We start from the raw sequence: 23,853 nt of genomic DNA, 5'->3' as shown, positions 1-23,853 counted from the left end.
AGTAATGTTTTGTTCTGTGACATACTGTGTGCAGCAGAGCCTGAAACTGCTAGCATTACCTGATGGACAGTGGAAAAGTATTCAGAAAAGCCACTTTGAATCCTTCATTTTATTAAAACCATTCAGAAATGCTTCATAGGTTTTGGGCAATAAGGAGCACTTTGCAGAATTGAGACAAATTCAAAGGAAGCATTCAGACAGAGTGACAGCTGCATTCAGAGGAAACAGACGGAAAAAGAGGAGAGGAGAGACACACTCAAGCTGCTTACACTGAGGACAAAACCTTTTGCTTTACAAGCCAGTTACATTTTTTTGCCAGACAGAGATGCATAACAGTTTAAGAAGGCATGCATGTGGATTTGTCAGCTCGACCTTACCAGGAAAATGAATCTTGAAGCTGAGGGAAACAGCCAGTGCTTATGCAGCCTCTCCTTTGGCAAAAGTCTGATGTAGAGTTATTACCACCTGGGAGGTGTTAACAATCCTTCACCCCTCCTCTCTTACAGGTCTTTGGTTAGGTTTAGCAAAAAATGTACTTTTGTTTAACAGGCATGTGCTAAACATGTTACAAGCTGCAATTCTTCCACCTGCAACAAGTTCCACTGCTGTTTTCTTGGCTCCTATTTTAATCATATCGACCGTGGCTGGGCAATTTTCCACACATTTATTGACACAACAACAAGAGGGCACAACGCTTTGTTAACACCTTTGTCATATACTGATCTAATCCAAGTCTATATTACAGACGGACATGTAAAGTTGAATGTCATCTGCATAACAGTGAAACCAGATACTTTTACTAAGAATGGAACCTATGAGGACCACAAAGAGAAAAAAGGGTGTGGCCAAAAATAGATTCCTGAGGACCATCAAAATGTAGAGGAGGATACAAAGTTGCTAGGGCAGACAGAAAAACAAACAGCTGCAAGGTATGCAGACATATGCAGAAACCAGGCTGATTTGTGGCCATCTTGCAGTAAACAAGTGGAGTGATTTCACAGTATTGCATTACTGTCAATAATTACTTGTCTCTCTTCATTACATTCTGTGGGTTTATGCAAAATCGAGCAGCCAATAAATTAAAGTCTCTCTGGAACCTTCAGCCTGTCTTTACCCTGCATGTGTAATGAAAAATCCCTCAAGTGCTCCCTCTCTCCACATAAGGCTTAGAGGAGCCATGAGTGTCATTAACCCATCAGTGAACACACTCAGTATATTCACACTCAAAAATGTGTTTGCTATGTACAGCCTGACTCTCAGTATGACATTCAGAGGATGAAATAACCTGGTTATTTTCACAGTAATGGACTCGTTGTAGGGGTCGCTATTCACATTAATCATCTGGCAAAGCTGCTCTCAAAAGTATAATGTGATCACACTTGAAGTCTTGTTGGCTGAAGTGGAATTTCACTGCAATTTACATTAACACGGGAGATGCCTACTCATCTTCCCTTTGGTTTGTATTAAAGTGAGAAAATGTAGATCACAGCAGAATCCTGGATTACCGGGCCAGCCATACTCAATCACTCTGCGAAATGGGTCAGGAGTCCTTCCCCTTCATGCATAGGGCCAAACTGGAGAACCAATTGTAATCGTTTGGGTTGGGCTTTATGTGATAACTTGCTGCTTGCCTCATTCAAAAATATATGAATTGCTAATAACACCTTGGATTTTCATGTTTTTATAGCAAAACAGACACCAGTCATTCACCGGTGTGACCCATTCTTTGTACAGAAACAGAATTAGGATAACTCACCAGGCTACTATGTGGGACAGAAAAATCTTTTGCACTGGCGCTTGTCAGGCAAAATTGCACCAGCTAGCAGAATTCAATCTGGTTAGCAACTGAGTGAAGATAACATCAAGTCCAACACAATACACAAGCCAGCATGATGAACTGTAGGATGAGCTACATACTCTCAACTTGTGGGGACAAACAGTCGAAGACCAGCTCTCCTGTCTATGCTGCTCTCCAATGTATGCTCCCTGAACACTAGTAAACATAAATGTTTTCCTATTCACCAAGATGTACCAGTAAATTTTTTTTTTTAAAAAGATCAAACTTCACTTCGTTTGCATTCGTTCAGTTCCCTAACCCTAACCCTAACCCTTCAGATTGGCTTCAATCTCCCAAAATCATAAATCAGCAGCTTGTCTCTTTCTATCTTTGCCATATCTGCTTCTCTGCCTCCTAAGTATAAAATAAAAAAGGAACCTGACAAGCCAAATTGCTGGCTTTACATCCCTGCCCCATCCATTCCCCAAAACCATTACCCTGAGTCTGATAACCCAGGCTGATAAAAAGAAGATAGACCAAGACTGAAGCGGTGTCTCTGTTAGCTGTGATTACACAACAATGTTATCCCTTCCTCCTGTTTCGGCCTTTCATCCCAGGTGACGCTCTGATGAGCTGCCTCTCCATACAGGCATGCTATCTGTGTGTGGATAACCCAAACAGAGGGTGCAGACAGCGCGAGATAGGATCACAGCATCCCTGCAAGAGAGCCGAGCCAGAGGCAAGACAGGGTGCTGGTTTCACCTAGCACATCCTTTGTCAGGTTGTTTCACAGGCTTTGTGCTGCTCTGAAGAAGGACAGATTCAACAATTGTATAGGAGTACGGAGTTTGTCGCAGAAATAGACTCTGACAACCACTTTTACAGACTGTCACAGCTCCTGTTTAACAAATCAAACATCTAATCTCCAGCAGGATCCATGTGAGATAAATGATATGATTTTATATATGATCCCCTTAAATATCTGTTTTTTTGTCTTTTTCCATCCTATTAAATGTTTATCTGTCACAGTATTACCCTACTAAATCTGCAGTAATCAGTTGTGTTATCATCCTTTAAATGGCTCTTATCAGGCATTATCATTCTATATAACAGCTGTTTTCAGTCTTCCAATTAGATGAATTTAATTGTCTTCCTTTAAAATGGTTGTTATCATCCCATTAAATGGCTGTTGTCAGCGGCATTATCTTCCAATCACATGATTGTCATCCTATAAAACACTACCTCCATCATTTCTAACCTTAATAAGAAATGCTACACAACAAATCAGGAGCCTCTTCTGTCCTCTGAACATAAAATATTTTAGAGAAAAAAATCCAATCTAATTCTAACTGTGGCTCTCAGAGCACTGACCACTCCTTATCCTCCTCCTCCATTTTCTTTTGTCCTTTGCAACTGCTTCAAGGGTGTTCCATGAGTGACCTCATTTTTTATTTTATCTCTCCCTACTCATCTATGTACGAGGAGTCCTTTTGTAATTTATTTTCACAATAGGCTAATTTCTGTCCCAGAAGCTACAATCTGCAAAATGGCCTACTTGGTGCTCGAAACTCAGCGCAACTTACGCTTGTTACCCTTTTTTTTGTGCCATTTACTGCCAGGTTATGTTTACAAATACTCACCAGAAGGGCATAAGATGAAGTTGGTTTTCCAAGAAGTTGAAAGGACTTTGCTGTTTATGTAGCTGGCGCCCTTCCATAGTTACACGAATAGAGGGCATACCAGCCAAGAAAATGAGGAATAGCTCCCTGTTGCAGATGGAAGAAGAGGTAAAATAAGTGACCAATGGTTCTTGAAGTACACAGTCCCATGAACGTCATCTTTTTTGGGTTAAAGTATAGAACAGTGCGATAACCATCAGCGTCTTTTTCACTTCCAAAGGTTTTCATGACCTTTAGGCAGGGTTCAGACCATCGTATATCAGCCCCAGACCACCAAAGCAGGACCATTTGAAGGGTTTGGAATAGTTGAAGACTGAATTATTGTGTTTAAACCCCATGGTGTAATTTGGGGCTAAACTAAAATCAAATTATGTTTTGTGATGCTTGAAAAACCATTTAAAATCCTGATAAAGATTCCTGCATCTCTCTCTAACTCTAAACTCAACTACAACGGGGAAACAGAACATGAAGTTTCAATCGATCAGTCAGCGGCCACTTCATCCCTGTTGAAGGATTTATTTGGTCTTTTCTGTGTGAAAAGATGCTTTTCACATCATGTATCCATCACAGCAAGTCCTGCACTTTGCACAACGGGTGTTATGTAACACAGCACCTATTCGCTCTTATGCAACCACTATGGTGTATCTTAGCCCTTCCTTTTTATTAATAACCACACAGCCAGCCAGTGTGTTGGCTCAATATCTCCTTCAGTAACCTCAGGAAGGAAAAAACAACAAAAAAAACAATTGAAGAAGATTCCCTCAACAGATGCCTAATTCAGTTTTTTGTGTGAGTGGGCGAGTGGATTTAAGAATAGGTCATCCTGAGTTTGTTGTCAGTGTGGATAGACACTGAAGTCAAAGTAGCTCAATATAATGGTCTCTCATTCTGTTTGTTTGGGTGTCTGCGTTGCTGATTTCTGTCAAATGTACCTTGGGATTCTAATAAAGTCGCGGAGGCCTTATGACTTTATCTGGGATTATGTGTTCCTGTCTAGTCTGCTCTCCTCTTATGAGATTTATTTGCAGCTATTCCGGGAGGAGAACGCTGAACTATTGAACAGATTATCGTCATTTCTGTCTTTATCTAAAGACAGATTATCGGAACAAGTCATTTATCTTTTCTTTTTGCAATTTACGGTGCGACTTTTGTAGTCTCTAGATCCTTGCTCGGACTATCAGTGATTAAACAAGCTGTAAAACTGGACACTAAAAACACTACATTTAAGTGTACTGACATAAAAAGGGAATAATTAATGCCACTGTTTTGGCTGGCGTGTGGTTGTTGCAGCGTTTATCTTAGCATGCCATCACCCTGTTCTCCTGGGTGAGTTGGCAGACGCACACACTAGACATCTGTGTGATATTCACAACCACACCGGCTGCCACAGAAAGAGATTACTGCTGTGGTTTGTTCTAAATTGTGTTTAATTATAGCTCCGTGAGAAGGGAGGAGAGCGTCTTCCTCTCTCTCTCCTTGTTCAGCCTGGTTTTTATTGCACATCCAGGTAACCATGACAACAGCTCAATCAAGGACCAACACCTTGAATTGTGGTGAAGTCATCTCTGGACAGACGAGTGGAAAGCGATTAGCATTTTACACTAAATGCTAAATTAGAAATTAATGTTACACAACATTCAAATGAGGGTGTTGGTCTCTAAAGGAATATTTGGAGAGTGAGGAGAGGTGACTTAGAAATAAAACTCTGTGGAGAGAGGAGAAAAAAAAATCAAATGCCTTGAATTATGTAGTTACATGTTTCATTTCCATCTGAAGGATACCCCACCCCCCACCACCACCCTTTATCCCTGCTCTGCCAAGTTATTGATTAGTTAATCTGAAAGAGAATACATTAGATGCAGAGGACACATGGGAGGGAAGAGCCATCTGTATCCTTATCCAAAGTTTTATATAAATTTATTTGTAACAAGCTTTTTTCTCTTCAAACCTTGAACGGCCACCAACTTCAGTTAGGCCCTGCTGATTCCATCCCTGCTGCAGAGCCCTTCATCAAAGCGTTATAACAGCAGACAGCACTTTGATTATTGTGATTACAGGACCCTGAAGTCAGACATGCATGAATGTACAGTAAGAGGGGAAGATCGGCCGGCACAAGGATGAGATGAGCACGACACAAAGATGGCACATTAGTAAAAACATTACTACCACTCCACTTTAAATGATGTGATTGTGTGTTTTTATCCACTTAACCATAAGAGCTTTTATATTCTACAAATGTCACCCCTGAGTGCTGAGGAAGGAGGCTGCCTGTACAAATATTCAGCCGTTCAGTTCAACATTTTGTTCTGACTGGGAGTAGCAGAGGATATAGCCTTGTTTACACTCGCAAATTCACGGGCTGTATGCCTACCATTAAAACTTCAGCAACTATTACCTTTCCTTTGTGAAGCACCCTCCTAAAAGTGCCCTCTTTGCTTTCTTGCTGCTGTGCAACAGGGAATAAAAAGTCCCAGTTTCGAGGACGTTGCCTTGTCCAGTAATGAGTGTAATTGAAGCCATGCATCCAGATGGCCCTGGTGGCCCAAGCTTCACTCTTAATGTGAATTAATTGTGACTGTAGTGAGCAGCCTCTGGTTAAGATAATGACTTCACCTGAGGGGTCCTGGGTGGCAGCAAGGCAGAGGTAATTGTTCCGAACATCCCAGTGAGGCGCTCTCAGCGTGAACAGTCCCTGTTCACCCAACTGCGCCTGAGATGGAGACGAAGCGAGAGGGAGAGATTGACTCCTTATTATGGAGAGAAGAACTACAAAGTTTAGCTCTAATTTCCAGCCATGCACCATGTAGAGATCAATCTTCTTGTCATTTGCTTATCTGTGCAGCAAACTCCAACTATAAACCTGTGTGCAGTCTGAATAGAGCACAGCATGCAGAAGACAGAGCAGTATACATGCACTGGTGCACTGATACCAGTAGCTGCTTGAATGGATAGAGCTGAGATGCACCGTGAACTAACATAAGTCAGTTCCAGGACAATAAAAATACACTTATGTAATAAAAAAGATCATATAAAAAGAGGATTATTGCTTTCTTATGTGTCAGATATAAAGCTGCACTGCATATGTGAGATTCGGTTAATGAATGATGACATAAAAAAGAACAAGGAGCTTGACTCTAGAGATTTATTGTTTCAGTTAAAATCATTTAATTGCATTTTACGTTGAATATAGTGTGTGTAAAGATACCTACAGTGACAAACAGGTCTGCAGGCATTCATCTGCACGGTGTCATGAAGCGAACGCCTGCTGGGAAATACTCATTATTTATACAAAAGTACACAAAGACAACAGGCAGCATAGCTCTTTTTCCCCCCACAGTCACAGGTGTAGCTGCAGAGCGAGCATGGTGGTGAAAGATGTCTGACCGTTGTGAAAGTGGGCGCAGACTTGGCAGTTAACCTTTAAATGGTCTAATTAAACCGCAGAGCCATTAGAAAACCTGTGATTAAATCAGACCTGTTCCATGAGGGAATGAAAGATGTCTTTTTAACAGGTTATCTGCAAATCAGCCTTTTTTCAGGGGGGCTATTAAACTGTTTTTTGTGCTGTACATGGTGAATTTGTATGTTAAACAGGACGTAAATAACTGGAGTAATTTGCCATTTACAATACCAAGATTTTTTCTTCTGTCTGTACTGTGTGAAAGAAAAAGTTTGTGTGTTCTCTCACAAATAAGGTCAAAGATTAATCATCAGGAAGAAATGCAGCGACTTTTCTAAAACAATCTGCATTAAAAACAAGCTGCTGTTCATGAATGAAGATTCATCCTAGGCCAAGTGGGCTGCCGATGAGTCTGGAAGGCCAGTAATTGTAACCATGTGCACTACACTGTCACAGAGCTGAGTATATCCAGTGTATCCAAGCAGTTTTCACAAAACCCCAAAAAATCAAGGTGTCAGCTCGCTGACTTCTTCTCCTTGGAGTAGATTCAGCACAATGTCAAGAGACAATCAGCCATATTTAAAGTGCATCCCGAGAGCCATGGATGAAAATGGTCCACCAATTCACCCCAAAGAACAATTCAAACAGTGAAAACAGTGTCCAAACTGGTATGGTCACACAGGCAGACGACAATTATCTCTATGACAGCTACGGGAGGAACCCAAGAAGGGGTACCATCATTCAGCAGCTGCCCTGTTTACCTGATCCTGCACCAGACTACTGCCTCATCCCCCGAATGAAGAAGCTCAGTGGTCACCATTGTGAGAGTGCTGATGTTGTTGCTGCAGTGAACCATTTCCTCAAGGTCAATAAGTGTGTGAGGAGGGGACAGTGCATTCTGTCCTGTGTTTATGCTTCCTCTGTTGACATTTGCTCCCTAGGTGTTCTTGTACTAGAGCAGCTAGTGTTTTCTCATTTCAAAAACTATGTTGATCATGGAGGCACCCCTCTCTGGGGCGTGTAAACATTCGCAAATTATCCCTCTCATGTTGCTCTCACAGACACAAAATCCCGGCTTCAAGTGTTGTGAGAATAATTAACAGAGAACAGTCTTTTTCAGGAGCATGCCAGAGGGGCAGCCGGGGTGTCATTAAACTGTTTAACAACAAATTGATCCGGCCTCACTCGTTGCACTTTGTCGTCTGTCACAGGGACACGAGCCGAGGAAGATGAATCCCTGCCACAAACAGGAGGATCATCAGACTCCTGCAACGAGAACTCGCACAGCTCTTAAGAGTGTTTTCCTACAATTTTCTATTAGTGTGCTTGACATTCACAGAGGACTGCCTTCTGCTGCTGTGGAGCTGCATTCTGATGATGTTCTCAGTGTCTCTAAAATAATCAATTAGGGCTGTAATTTCACTGATGTGCTGTCTGTGTTTTGTTTTAGGCAGCAGCGCAGCGTGCTGGAAGCCACCCATGTTCCTCCTCATGAATGTTAATGATTAAATCATTTCTCACTCGCAGGCTCTCTTAATGTCAACCAATGAAATAGACCCTGTTTTTAAAGCATGTCTCCCCTCTGTTGCCTCCTCACAGCACTGAAGCTGATGAACATCTTTCTTTTTAATTTCATATAAATTACTTTGTTATTGCAAAAAAAAAAAGATTGTTGATATTATAAAGCTTGAAAAAGTCCCTCTTATATGTACTGGTATAAGACTGAGGTGCTCCCCTGCACCTTTCCCCTCTTTTGTAAAAAGAAAGTCAACACTTTGTACCTCCTGTGAGGGTACGGCCATGTCGGTGGCCACTTCTCTGACATTTACTGTGACATTTGACATTCTCGGACTCCATCCTCTCACAAAGCAACACAATGAAACGCAAGCAAAGATTAGAAATTACTCCAACAGTTACAACATGAACCTTGTCTGTACAAGCAGCCCCAGTGTGCGAACAAACAGCTGGAGAGCTTGTCTGAAAACTCTGAAACAACAGATTCATATGTTGATGTCTTGACTGCGCTTGTTTGCTAGTTTGACACCTATTAATTTGCTCAAATGTGCAAAGACACAAATCAGAGCTGCTGTAATTTTTGTTCAATGACAACTATGAAAGAAAAAAATCTGTCAAGAACTTAACATGATAAAAACACTGATTTATACGAAGAAAGCGCAGCAGCTCAGTCAGCACTGAAATTATCTCTGTTAGGATAATTTACTCTCCTAGGCAGTAATTATAGGAAAAATTCTACAAATACCTTTATCAAATCTGTCATCTGTCTGTGGAAAGATAAAGCTTTTAAAGTGTGGGCGGAGGATTATATCAGATTAAGATACAAAGTATTTAGAGAGGTTATCATCTATGAGACACAAACAAACCTCATGCTGCTACGAATCAATCAAAATCACATCTCAAATCAAGATTTGGAAAATGATTTCAGGGGGAAAAGCAATAACAAACTCTTGTGGGATCAACATCATGACAGCCTCAGCATCCTCAGCATCCTCAGTATCGATTGTTTGAATAGCAGCCATCTTCTCAGTAGTAGAAGGTTCAAGTACAAGTTGTTCTCAAGTGGTGTGAAAAATCAACAAGATTCTAATCACATTTTGTCATCAAGATCTAATGACAAAAAGTCATTCATACTTGCCTTCTAGAAAGAGGCGTAAGTGTTTTTGACTTGATACTATTGGCAGGATGTCATCATTTGTCAGCAGCATAAATCATCTAAACGTCTGACCCGAGAGCTGTGGATGAGATTTGGTTACGCTGACACACAGTCATTGCCATAAAAAGCAGCAGGCTCCAGAGCTGAGATATAAAGCCAGGAGTGTTAAAAACTGTGATTCACCCCACAGCCTTTAGAGGCTGGCTCCAAAAGTGAGTCAATCTCCATAGAGTCATGTGTTAAACTCACAGCACAAGCTTCCTGCTTACACGACTCTGCCCAAGCTCCGTTCACGCTCCCCCTCTTTGCCTGAATTTGGAGTTTAGATGGACTTTTCTACTGAAATGAGGATCTTTTCCTGCATGTTGTCCCTGCAGAAGAGCTGGGGATTGAAATGTACAACCTTCTTATTCTGCTTATCCACAGCTTCTTCTTTAAGCAAATGACCCTGGGACCAACAATACTCTGATTATTATTTTTATTTATGACATGATAAGTGTTTCACTCAATGTCATGTCCATTTTTTACTCCTTTCTATGTCCATCATTTTGGAACAGGCTACGAGTGGATAAGCACACCACCCTTTATTTCCATGCACATAGTTTTGGAAAGCATAAGGCAGAGAAGCTTCAACTGCAACCCTTCCCATCTGCATATTTCTAGACAAACTAAGGCCCTTTCCATGCTTAAATGTGGAAAACCTAAGGCAAGGAGAAAACCCCTCCCACTTTTCCACGTGCATATATTAGGAAAGCCTAATGCCCGGTTTACACTGTGCTATTTTGGGCGCAGGCGAAAAACGAGCATCGTAGGAGAAGAGTGGAGATATCTTTTCCACGCTCAGCCAGCTGTGAGACAGGTTCCACTATGGCCGTTGTCAGCGACCAAAGACAAGCTCAGATAAAATTCTAGCGGAGTCAGAAATTTAGGATGCTAGGATTTAGCTGCTACGACCTGTCACTCTACATCCACGTCCTCCTCCTCGCGTGTAGACGTACGTCATAACCTGAGGTTGCCTGTGATTCAGTAATTCGTATTCGAGTCGCATAGTGTCTCATGCAATGGTCTTATATGATCGCTAAAAGTCGCACAGTGTACACCAGGCAAATACAGAACATACATAAAGGCTGTATTAGTGGTATTAGTAATTCTTAATCAAGTAAGCCAGGTATACATGAGCGAGCATTTTTTTTAACCATGACCAAGGTCTTCACATCTAACGTCTAAGACCAAACTCGACAGACTAGGACTTCTTAGCCCTACTTGTGGGTTGAGTTTTTTTTTTTTTTTTTTTGACGTCCACAATGAATTGTTCTGATCAAACTTGTGTTGACAGAGGGGAGTACAGACATGATTATAATGTAATCAGTCTGTGTAAATAATAATAAAAAAATCACATCACTTAGAGACTTTGTTCTAATTTTTCTTTGTGTTTGGGAGTCTAATGATAACACCAGCAGGGGATTACATATAATGTGGGCAGTGTTTAGTTTTGTATTTACAAATCATAATTATGCTAATCATGCACTAACTGCTCATCATCCAGCAGTGCCTTCTTTCAGCACCCCAATTAGTAACCTATAACTGCCATTAAAATGCTTTTTAGAGTGAAGCTGATGTTCCAGTGTCCCAGCGGGCTCAACCTCTGAAGAAATATTTTCTCTCCACATAGCTACTTCAGACATAAACAAGAGAAGTTAACTCAGAGACAACTACTGTTGTCTAGGAGACAGACCCATTTGGATTCACACCCCTTGTGTAACAAGATTTGAGTTTAGGGAATAAACTGCCATGAGGAATAAAACCCTCTGCTACTGAAGTGCTATAGACAAAATGCTTGATGCAGTGTCTGACATAAATACTGTAAGTGTTACAGCAAAAATGCCACAGGAGGCTTCCAAAAATCCTAAAGTGCACGGTCCAATTAAATGATTGTTATAACCACAGTGCAGGGTTAATGCGTATGTGGTTTATTATCAGTTACAGGATGCTGCATTTAAATTCCAGCAGCTGATTTCTCACCTTTTCTGTTGGTTAATTTCCAGTTCTGAAGGTCAGCCAAACAGCGTTCTGGTCTTGGCATCACAACCTAACACTGCTGAGCACAGCGCTCAAAACCCTGATACACAATGTATGACTCTTATAAAAAGCTGAAGACATTATTCTGTTTTTTTAAATAAACTATTAATAAAATAAGCTCATAGAGACAGTTTTAGAGAGGTGCAGCTTAGCCACTCAGACACTGAAAGAAGCCAGCCAGAAGCTGGCTATGCAACCAAGAGCAATTGAGATTGAGGATGGGTCAGGAGGGCGAGTGTTACAGAAGAACTCAGAAACAAACTAGAGCGAACAAGGACAGTTGCTTTCTTATATCATCTGGGTTTTTTACATGACGACAGATGCAGAGTCATAAACAAACAGCAACTTCCTGGCCTTAAAAATAAAGTTATACATTGTACTGTAAATGCGACTGCAGTTTCTCTACTGGCCACTGGAGGGAGACCCCCAGAGGTTTGACAAAAATGCACAGAATACAGAAACACACTGAACTCACATGGGAAGTAGTGACTCTTTATTTCCTGATAACCAGAAGTCATCAAGTTACACACACTGCAAAAGTTGAGAGCAATTTTAATGTTTAACTAAATTAATAATTGAAATTACTTCATTTTCTTCTTTTGCTTAAAGTGACAGTAGTGAATTTGAAAGGTGTGCGAGACCACCAAGTGGAGAAACAAAACCAAACCAACTGAGTTCACTCCTTCGGTAACCATGACTGCAAAACTCAGAATCACCTGCGGCTCTCCTACTTGTCACTCCTTCATTACAGCTGTTGTGATTCAGCTTTTTCTAGTTTTCTTTGGCTACAGTTGTGTGCCCTCCTGCTGGCATGGAGTAAACGGTGAATGAAAAGAGCCTGGATCACCACTTCTTGCAGAGGCAGCGACGGATGACCCTTTAACTTCATCCTGTCCACTCTCCTGATGAATAATACACATCATGGTATTCAGGATTCGAAATCAGTGAATCAATCAATCAATGGTTTTCAACTGAGAGTGTTGTGTGTTTTTTTTTCTTTCTGCAACCACCTGTGAGCAATCAAGTCTCCAGTTGGGCAAAAGCAACACATGCCTCTCAAATATTAATTAAAATGAGTTTTCAAAGGCTAAATTGTGATTTTCATCATCACACATGTAATTATTGTGTCCTTGACATGAAATTAAATCTGCATGAGTGGTCAAGTAATAATCTGAACAACAGAGGAAACGTCACATAAACTCCTCAGTGGCAGTTTTTAAGATATGAAATTAAACAAATGATGATGTTTATACAGGCATGCATATATATACAGAGTGCATATACATTATCATATTATCAGCCTGCTGCTCTAATCTCTTTGATGTTCTATCAACGCAAATAATGGTGTTCTAAATCTTACTCTCATAAACAGAGCTTCTTCTTCCTTCTGTGTATCAGGTTTTTATTGATAGTTGCTGATTCTCACTCATTACTTGATATTTATTTGCTATTTATCTATTATTTCAGAGTGATATAACTACAGCAGTCCATCCAGTTTGTCCATCTTCACTGTTCAGGGTCACAGGGGACAAAGACCTGTTGGGGGCTGGTGGAACTGGACGGGAGGCGGGGACACAGGCGGGTCGCCGGTCGTCTCATGTGGTGAGAGAAACACGCCAGTCATTACTCGAAAAAGTAATCCCGTTACTGACACCAACCACTTGCGCACAGCCATTGGACACAGTGAGGGCTGGGCTCCATCAACCCCCCACTCCGCTGCGTGTTACTCAAATGCAAAAGGGGGTGCGTGTGGCCAGTCGCTCCTCGTTGCGCGCGGTGGATATGGATCTGGACGCAGCGCGAATCCCTGCTGTCTCCCACGGCCAGGCTGCACTCAGCTGCGGCGAATAATAATAAAAAAAAAACAATTAAAAGGGTTTGCCCAAATGAACCGCCGCCCTCCCGGCTCCCCCGGCGTGCAATGGCTTAACAGGAGAGACATGAGTGTCCGGACGGAAGACAGCATCACCTTGTGCCAAAGGGCTCTACAGATCGTTACGGAACTTTGTCTCACGGGACACGTGGACCGGGAGAAATGTTCGGATATATTTCCGCTGGAGAGCAGCATACCAGGTAAAGGACACGCAGGTAAATGCAACAAAGTCCTTATTTTATATCCCCATGTGCCTCAATGTATGACTTTCCTCTGTTTCCTGTATGATGAAATTACGCAGGTGCTGCATCTGAGCTTAAAAACCACTCTCCTTTGTTTAAACTTTATTGCGCCTCTCAGTTTAGTGTGTTTTAACTGTTGTGAAAGTGTTTGTCTACCTGGTTACGCATCTTGCTGCAGCGCTGGTGAGACAGCAACAGGTGGAAATTAGAATAGAACACTGAGTGAATGTGCTCCTTTTCTCTTTCACTTTGCAGTCTGTGGAATTTATTCAGTGTCAGTTTGGAGGAACTGAATGTATGATCTGAATTATGAAACTTTGTTTTTGCAGTGTCTGCAAGGACAGCCTCAGACAGGAGCTCAGAATGATGTTTTTCCTCTGTGATTTTATGCTGCCCCCTCTTTCTTACAGCTGGCTTTCTCTCCTTTTTTCTCCTTCTCCCTTGCATGTTTGTCTGTCGTATTGTTGTGTCCTTTGCCTCTGCTCCCCTCTTCTCTCTTTCTCCACGGGCTTACATACATAGACATCTCTATAAGTCTCCTTGCTGTGGTGGTGGGTTTCTGTGGCCTCGCCCTGTTGGTAGTCTCTCTCTTTGTCTTTTGGAAGCTGTGTTGGCCCATTTGGAGGAGCAAGGCTCTGTCAGCCCATGCTGAAAATGGCCTCCACGTGGGTTTCCCCGAGGTGCCTCCACCAGCTAACTCCCTGCCAGTCACTGAGTGTAAAGTGGCAGAGGTGGAGAAGAAGAAGCCGCCGGAAGTCAAAGTGAATGGACGGTGCACTGTAAAGCTCCAGGAGGCGGCCATGAAAATCAGCCAGACGTCTCCAGACATCCCAGCTGAGGTGCAGACGGCTCTGAGAGAGAAGCTCAGCCAGCAAGCTAAAATCCAGAGGCAGACCACTGAGCCAACCTCCTCCTCCAGGTACCCTCCAATGAACCAGCTGCAGGCACCACCCCTCCCCATCTGCCTTTGCATGCTTCACATAACTGCTGCTTACAATCACAGTACAATGAAGGCATTTTAAAGCTGATGCTCACACAGTGCCGAAACTGTCCTGACAGTTCGTGACTCTGTCTCTGCCACTGTCCTCGAGGTAGTTTGGCACGTGTCACACTCATCATCAGTGACTGGATGGTGACCTTGTGGAACACATAAAATCTCCTCCTAGCTGAATTTTGAACCATATAATCTCTTTTATGTGCGAGTCAAGCTGCTATGGTAACGGTGGGAAGCAACCCCAGTAATTAAACAATCAGCTCTTGCATCTCTTTGTTTTACAGCGCTCTCTTTAAACTAGAATGTCCATAATTAGCATGGCTGTAGGGTGGGAGCTGTCATGGTGGAAGGTTGGATTCTTGTGAGACGCACCAGGCAGCTGTGCTCAGTTTGTCAGGGGAGAGCCATCATTGACAGTCACTTTGGCTTTGTCGTCAGGCTCATTGATTAAATTATATTGAGACCAAGGTCTTCATGAATTATACAACCACTCTGATGCAAAAAGGTCAGCTTAAAGATTACTACGCCTACTTTCTCAATCCGTCCACCTATTTTGATTTTTGCACAAAGTGGCAGCGATTTCATTGAGCACACGACATCTTAATTATGCTACAATAGCCCATTAGCTTTTAGCTTAGCTTAAGAACAGTGACTAAGAGAAGAAGGAAGATCTCATTTAGCTTTAAATAATTTTATACTTTTTTAAATAAAAAGTGTGGTTGAAGAAATGAATGGTTTTCATTTTGAATCCAGCTTATAGGGCTGGAAGTAAAGATTATTTTTAAGGATTTGATGTATGAAAACAGATTATTTTGAGAGATTATGTTGCAACAGGAATAAATCAGAGCATGATTTTATCATCACATCCACCATCGGTCACCATCTTAACAGTGCCTGACTACACCTTTGTCGCAGGAATGGGTGGAAGCAATACAGTGTGTATGTAGCTTAGGTGGGCTTGAGGCTAGACAGCTTGTGATCTAAGAGTGCCCACCTCCAATGCAGTCATCATGATTGAGGACACTATCTATAGAGACTACAAATATGCTCTTAACATAGAGCTCTATGGGGATCGACTCATTTCTCCTTTTCCCTTGAGGTCTGCTCTGCCTCTTTAACAACACATGCTTTCTATGTTACTTACAATACTGATGGTGTGAAAGTAATATTTAATCTTCTGCTGTGCTGTGCCGTGTCTGTCAAATCATTCTGATTGTCTTACTGTCAGAAAGGAGGAGGCATAGTTGCTAGGTGACAAAATTGCCAATTCAAACACAGCTTTGTCAAGAGATGTCAACTTCTCTGAAATGTGCGGCTTTCAGGTAATTTATATAAAGGTTCAATTCTGAATGCTGGAGATAGCATTTGGTTTCTTAAAACCACAGGCAGTGGGAGTCAAACTCAACAAAACGTTTTTGCCGATTTGTTCACTGATTCAACAAAGTCTGGTTGTCAAGGTAAAACAAGCCTAGACGACATGGTGTGTATATAGGTGAATTTCTTCTCTGACAATCCAATAGTGTCTATCATAATAAAGCATCTCATGCATAACACCAAACACGCCAGAGACATTTACCAGATGCCCTTTACCCTTTTCAACAGGCACAATTCATTCCGGCGCCACCTGCCTCGTCAGATGAATGTCACCAGTTTTGACTTCAGCATGGACACAGTGCCTCTCCGCCAGTCTTCTACTGTGAGCATTGGAAGAATAAAACCTGAACTCTACAAGCAGAAATCTGTGGACTCTGAGGACGAGGCCAAAGAGCCGGTGGAGACTTGCGGAAAGCTCAGCTTCTCACTCCGCTATGACTACGAGGAGCAGGCTTTAGTGGTGAGGATCCTTAAGGCCTTGGACCTGCCCGCCAAAGATTTCACGGGCACCTCTGACCCATACGTGAAGATCTACCTGCTGCCTGAGAGGAAGAAGAAGTTCCAGACACGTGTTCATCGCAAGAATCTAAACCCTACATTTGACGAGACCTTCTGTTTCCCTGTGGTGTACGACGAGATTTGCAACCGCAAGCTGCACTTCAGTGTCTACGACTTTGACCGGTTCACCAGCCACGATATGATTGGCGAGGTGGTGGTGGACAACCTGTTTGAACTCTCTGATCTTTCCAGGGAGGCAGTAGTGTGGAAGGATATTCACGCTGCAACTACCGTAAGTTGGTGTTTACATCGAGCTGCTGCCAAATCCTCACATATGTATTGCTCCAGCAGGTGTATGTGGTGTCAGTGAGGTAGTGAATGAGAATTTATACTGTTGTTTTTTAAGTCTGCCCACCCAGCTTCACAGAAGTGGCAGGTGGAACACACTGCATGATTCACTTGCTTTGGAAAATGAATTTTATCAGCTAAACGCCCACACACACATTTTCTAGAAACTGCTGGGTATTCTGCAGATATAAATATAGCAGCAGGGAGTAAAAATATCCAACGTCAGATGTGGCAACAACTCTACTGTAGGTAAACAAACAGGGCAGTACAGAGTGTACTGCAGATCATCAGAATGAAACTATGGTAATGCTTTTACTCTACGTAAACACTTATCACAGTTTCCTTAAGTCTCTGCTTTATTAACAAATGTTTTCATAATGAATGTGATAACACTTAAGATATTGTTTTTTTTAGCTTCTGGGTAATAATATAGTGGCATCACAAGAACTACAAATTCAGTTTAGTTTTTCCTCTCTGTCCTTTGATGATTTAGTATTTATATCCCTTTATGTGATAGAGGAGAGAGAGATCTAGGGTTTACTGCCTTTTATGCATCCATAACAACACAGATATATTGTGCAATTTGTTTGCTGCTGTATGAATCAGGTTGTGAGGAAACAATGTGGGTGCCATTGTTAACTTTACCAAAGAATTATGCTTACTATAATGGGTTTGTAGGATATCTAAGTGCGTATGTGAGAGAGAAAGAGACAGATGTGGACCTGGAAAATAGGTGGTATTTCCTCTTCTCTTGTTATGTTCTGCTATAATAATAAACATAAAAACTGTACCCCTGTGAAAACACTTCCACAAAGAAGGATGGCAAGTGACAATCTTTAGCTGAAGCTCTTGAAATGAAAACATTAACAGTAATTATGCTAATGTTTTGAACAGTAATTAACCCACATACACAACCTGAAAATGAAATGAGCAGCATTTTGAACAGACTAAAAACAGCAACAGAAGACTGTTTTCTGAGGATTTCTTAGCTTCATATAGTTGTACTATAGAGCCATCGTAGAAGCTCTGGGAGGCTAACATGCATTAATGATTGTTATTTTTGTTATTTTTAGGACATAGAACAGATAATTGATGCAATATCCCAGATGTAAATACTTACTCATTGATTTGATAGTACTAAAAACTATACATGTCATTGTGGTACTTAGAAATATTAAAGTACCCATGTGTAGGATGTTGTGACATCTAGAGGTGAGGTTGCAAATTGCATCCAACTGAAGGCCCTTGTGGGAGAGTTTGTCCACTGTAGCAACATGGCAGCATAACCCACACTTAATAAACTATAATTATAAACATTATTTTCCATGTCTCTCTCAATTGTACACAGTGGACCTTAATTAGAGTACAGCAATAAACAAGAACAAATAACAGTTGTGTTTTTGTTCCCATAGAGGATATTTAACAGATAATTAAATGCTCATTATCCAAATACAACTTCTTATATAAAGTGACCTCTTTGGTTTTAACTTATTTAAAGCTGGTTAAATGCGGTTTTCTTTGTCTTCCAGGAGAGTATTGACCTGGGAGAGATCATGTATTCGTTGTGCTACCTCCCCACAGCGGGCAGAATGACCCTAACAGTCATCAAATGCAGAAACCTAAAAGCCATGGACATCACAGGCTCTTCAGGTAACCCAACAGCAAATCCGGCTCACATCAAAAGCACAACTGGGTCATAAATTAAACTGAAGCAGCAGGTGGCCACTTAAAATGGAAATGTAGGAGAGATGTAAGAAGGGCCATTGATTCCTTAGCTGGTCTTTAAACTGTCTGTGTTTAGCAGTTTGGAACACCTGCATGTAGAAACTTTCTTTCCCTTTTTACATTTTTTATTATTTCAACAAATGCGGCATTAAATAATGTAATAACTGTGAACTTCTGTCTCCTAGATCCATACGTTAAGGTTTACCTGATATGTGATGGGCGCAGGTTAAAGAAGAGAAAAACAACAACAAAGAAAAGCACACTTAACCCAGTGTACAACGAGGCCATCATCTTCGACATTCCCCCAGAGAACGTGGAACAAGTCAGCCTCTCCATCATGGTCATGGATTACGACCGGTTAGTCGATGTACTTGTTTATGTCCTAAGCTAATGTCAACAAAGTCTACGCCTATTTTTCCAGTTCAGTCAGGAGTTTTGTGTCCTTCCACCAGCTTCAGAGATCCAAATGTGTGTTAATGCTTTACCACTAACAGGGTTGGACACAATGAGGTGATCGGCGTGTGTCGCACCGGGCCAGATGCTCAGGGCCTTGGACGAGATCACTGGAATGAAATGTTGGCTTACCCGCGGAAGCCCATCACACACTGGCACGCGCTGGGAGAGGTACAGACATGTTCTTTTAGACCATCTGTTTTCCAATTTCCTCTAAACAGCTCACATTTACACAGCTTTCCAGATGCTCCTTAATGTGACATTGACCAAATACTCTGCAGTGCAAAGCATCAATTTATGAATTTGTTTGTTGAGCTCTTCCTTCTCTTCCCCTGTGGAAGGCACACTATTTGTCAATGTGTTTAGGTTTTTCAAATATTTCCAAAAGTTTAAGGAATTCCTGACAAACCTGCATCTAATCTAAATACAAGTAAACAAGCAAACAATAATCTTGAAGGGATACTTTCAGATTAGGCAAATGTTTTAGCTGCCTTGCCCAAATTCAAAATTAGAAGTTAAGTTAAGTTAGTGCCTTCTATACAGAGTTAGAAATGTTTTCTGCACGGGAAACAGCTGGCCTTGCTTTGACAAAGGCGACCTTCTTTGTACGCTGCTGTGTGTGAAAGTCCTATACCCAAAAAGAAGTTGCCATGTTTGCAAAAATGTGCAGCTTTGCAACCTTGAAAACCCCCCAGAAGGCAGAGGCCAACTGTTTCACCACAGTTACTGCAATTTCATCTTTTAAATGTTATCAATTTTTTTCCTCTTTTGCCAAACCCACTTCCTACCTGACGAATAGGAAAAACCAGGTGATTACCATTTTTCAGTGGTAAAACTACTTTTAAGCTTTGACTGTGATCATAGGCAAAAAAAAAGATAGCTACTCCTGGGGATTCTGTTTGCAGGTGGAACATAACAGCTACACAGAGACGATTCTCTGAATAACAAAAGAGCTGAGGACTGACACTCTAATGAGAGCTGCTCGTGAGCTTGATAGCAGATGGCTTATTGACAATTGTGTGTGATATGAAATCTGAAATATCATGGCACAGTTTAATGTCACTGAGGAAATGCACGAATATTATCACTGTTTAAAGATGCAAAAAGAAAGAAACTGCTGTTGTTCCTGTTCAGATTCTGTCCGGTGCTATTATCATTGACCTTTCTTTCATCTCCATGGCATGTGGGCAACGATCTGTTCACATCTACTTTCACCGTACACTGACAGCATAGAAATCATCCATCAACAAACCAGCATCACAATGTGCTGAATAATTTAATAATAATAATAATAGGATGTTGTATGTGGAAGCAGAAGCTCAGCCAGATGACCATGCTTGGATCAAAACAAACTCCTATTATTCTTGTTCTCCAATGGCTGTCTACCAAGAGCTTCCAGATCATTCATTGAGTTACTTGGTCTTATGTTGGCATCTCATATTTTGGTATGGCTAACATGGTTCACATGCTAACCTACCCCTCCTTTAAATGGAAATCTAATGCCAGTATAAACAAACAAGGTCACCATAATCCATGTTGTGCAATCAGAGATGTGTGTCAGACCATTTGTCTCATGTGTTGTGTTATGATGTACTACTTACACAGTAGTTAATTTTGCATTTTGACCACCATTACTGTCAACTCGGAGATGCAACAGTGGAAATAATGATGCATGGTAGACGCCTGTGCAACACAATAAATCACAACAAGTTAATTAATAGTCCTACAAATTGTCCCTTTGAGGTTTTACCCACTTGCTGGGCCCGAGTTTGCCTATGATCACAGTGTGTCCTAAGGACTTGAGAAATACCTGCTCAGTTATTGCAGACAGACGGCACGTCTCTGTAATGTAATGTGTGTTTTGTGATTATTTTACCTTGCAGTGGCCTGGAAGAGCAGCAAGCTTTGAGAGTCAGGGCTCATGTCCGTCACCCAAACCTCCACAGACACCCTGATGGTTGCAGGTCAAGTGCTCATGACATCACCCCTGTAAGAAACCAGGTGTTTGTTTAGACTTGCTGGGAAGTCATGATGCCTGGCGGTATCTTGGGAGCATGTTGTGTATGAAAACTGAACTCATTCAGTTATGTTTCTTGTATTGAAATGTTATCAATTGTTTCAAATGCAAGTACTTCAAGTGCTCTACAGAGCTGGCTATGCACAGCACTCATAGTCATTCAGTTCAAGTTTTCAGAGTCTGCTTGGAAAGGATTTATTTGGCCAACATTTACACAGACCACATGAATGGCAGGCCTCACTGCAAGCAGTCCTTGGTGATTCACTTTAACAACCTTTTCGATATTTCAGCTACATTTTTTCTGGCCCCAGAGCTCTTTGGTGTGTTAACATTTTACTTTGAAATGGCACAAAGTTAAAAGGGCTACACTGCTCTGTGCCATGAAACGAGTTTACTTGATAAAAACTGCCAATAAAATGCAGTGGTTCGTGATTTAGATTTTAACTAAAAAATACAGATATCTCAGTGTCTACTAAGGGCTGGGTGAATCTCAGAAAATCCATCAGTCACAGCTGGCCAATCTCACATTTAGAGAAAAAGTAGCAGATACATGTAGCAAACATAATGTACACTCGAAAAAAACCTGGATAAACTTCACAAAATGATACATTAATATTTATTTTTGTACACACCAGAGACATTTCAGCTCATATAACAATCAGAAGGAGCAGTAATAAATAAGGTTATTATTATTATACGTCCCTCATGTTGTGAATCAAATATTAGGTAATGCTGATGAACACTGGACTATTGGAATAGGGGGAAAATGACTACCCTTTTTGTTATGCACACAAAATGGGTAATAAGTAATAATACAAGAGTTTGACCGAACATTGGCATGATTTAAAGATGCTGAGCAACCACAGGCAAATAAATTAATCTAAAAATTATGTTAAAAAAAGAAAAGAAAGAAAAACATGGTGAACAAGGCTACATCAACGATGAAGCAGTCTTCTTCTTACATTTTTTTCTAGCTAGCTCCATGAGGATCCTCACTGTCCAAGGATGCTAAATCTTAGCATATGTTGCGTGGCAGATCAGCACATACCGACACTCTATAATGGCATTTGTAATTGAGCCAGAATAGACAGCTTTGAGAAATCTATACACATCCTGACAATTTTTATTGATGGCTAGCTACCTTGCTAACATCCGTGACACATCAATATCGGCTTACATTTAAATTTATTATATCAATGAACCAATATATATCATAAGACTCTACTAGAAGCTCTAACTAGACACCATTTCAACCAACTTATGAAGACATTGCTTCTACTAATAAAGTCCTGTCTGCTGGGCAGCTGTAAGAACAGTTCTGTTGAGGCTGACTGTGACTGTAGTAAACAGTTTACTGACCAGACAAAACTCAATTTAACCCCTAATGCACAATCCCTCTATGTTTTCAGGGAATTCATCTCTATTAAAGAAGCTTCACTCAGTTGAACTTTAGCAGATATTGTGTACATTTTTACATTAAGCCATATGGAATTAGGTCAGTGCATCAAACACAGAACATTGACTCGACTTCTTCTTTGCTGTCAGTAATAAATTAAAAAACTAATAAGAAACCAACATAGCAAATACAAAAAAGGCTATGTACTGTTATCTTACTTGCACATGTTAATGATGTTTTCCCCCTGCTTTGCCCTTAATATTAAAATGAAATATTTTTACTTGTAGCATGCCTGTCGCCACTTTAAAAGCTATTCATCGAGGGGAAAGTGTGAGTAATGAGTATTTCCAATTTTGAACTTTGTGTTTACATCAATGGCACTGTTTGTATATATGGAGAAGTGAAATTTAAGAAGTTGTTGTACCTTATGGAAATAGAGACATCACGATGTATTTTGTATTGTTTGGTGATACTTTGAACAGCTCAGACTTGTACTCGAGTGAAATTTATACACGTTCTGTAATAGTTGTGAACAACTTAGTGGAACTGGAAACCCAGTGAAGCCAACTCTACCTTATTAAGTTATTCCATGTTTAGGGATTTAGAGCTTTGAGCTGTAAATGTTTGCCTATCGGTTGAATCTACTGTATATCCAGCAAGAACAACTACTGCAACCACTGTCATGATGTGTACAGTTTGTGATAACTTTTGTAACAATTTGAGGTAAACATTTGGAATATAATTTACTGTATCTGTTTCATATGTATTTTAACAACATAAATAAAAAAATTGAAGAGTCACAGCATGTCTCTGTCTTAGAAGACATCGCATTAAGACAGTCAGTCTTCTGAAGGGTTGTGTTTATTGATTAATACCTTAGGACAGAATACGATTCTACATGTGCTGATGTGTGCAAAAATGGGAAACAAAACACGCCAGTGGACCAATAGTGTGAATAAAGCGAGGTGGAAATCACCTCCACATACAGATAATGAGAAATAACAGCATGTCACCTGGCTAAATGCTTCACACCTGTCTCACACGAGGTGGCCAGAGGTCACTGTAAGCTTGTTCTGCTCTTTTTTTCAAGGTGTTTCCTGCAGCCACAAAAATAATAATAATAACTTCCTACTTTCTAGGAGAGCGAGCAAGATAGTCTGCATGTAAAGTGGCATAATTTCCAGAAAGAAATATATTTTTTGCTTGTTTTTTCCCCGTTTCATTTTATTGTGATTCTAATGTGGTAAAGTAGCACTTGTATTTTTGTCTCTTAAGTCTGGCTGCATCCTTCCTGCTTCAATAACAGGTAACCACTTTACAAGGTTTG

General features: G+C 40.9%; 1 protein-coding gene and 1 long non-coding RNA gene across 4 annotated transcripts in view; one reads left to right on the top strand and one right to left on the bottom strand.

Moving 5' to 3' along the window:
* Positions 1-12,245: 12,245 nt before the first annotated feature.
* LOC114445313 (uncharacterized) overlaps positions 12,246-23,853 on the bottom strand; it is a 27,603-nt gene continuing 15,995 nt past the window's right edge. The window contains exons 2-3 of the long non-coding RNA XR_003671626.1: positions 20,990-21,100; positions 12,246-12,508 (exon numbers count right to left, since the gene is read on the bottom strand). This is a non-coding gene — a long non-coding RNA (uncharacterized LOC114445313). The remainder of the gene's footprint in view (positions 12,509-20,989; positions 21,101-23,853) is intronic.
* syt10 (synaptotagmin X) lies at positions 13,264-23,306 on the top strand. Of its 3 annotated transcripts, XM_028420250.1 has the most exons (8): positions 13,264-13,694; positions 14,244-14,640; positions 16,318-16,879; positions 18,465-18,585; positions 18,846-19,017; positions 19,155-19,284; positions 19,913-19,922; positions 20,997-21,065. In XM_028420250.1, exons 1-8 carry the CDS (start codon positions 13,493-13,495, stop codon positions 21,020-21,022), a joined length of 1,620 nt encoding a protein of 539 aa, XP_028276051.1. In that variant the 5' UTR covers positions 13,264-13,492; the 3' UTR covers positions 21,023-21,065. The 3 variants fall into 3 exon arrangements, with proteins under 3 accessions (XP_028276051.1, XP_028276042.1, XP_028276032.1); XM_028420241.1 differs by lacking the exon at positions 19,913-19,922 and having other exon boundaries at positions 13,265-13,679; positions 20,997-23,306; XM_028420231.1 differs by lacking the exon at positions 19,913-19,922 and having other exon boundaries at positions 13,265-13,694; positions 20,997-23,306.

The sequence above is a fragment of the Parambassis ranga genome, chromosome 2 (assembly GCF_900634625.1).
Source record: "Parambassis ranga chromosome 2, fParRan2.1, whole genome shotgun sequence".
Taxonomy (NCBI): Eukaryota; Metazoa; Chordata; class Actinopteri; family Ambassidae; genus Parambassis; species Parambassis ranga.
This window is presented reverse-complemented; position numbering and strand designations above follow the sequence as displayed.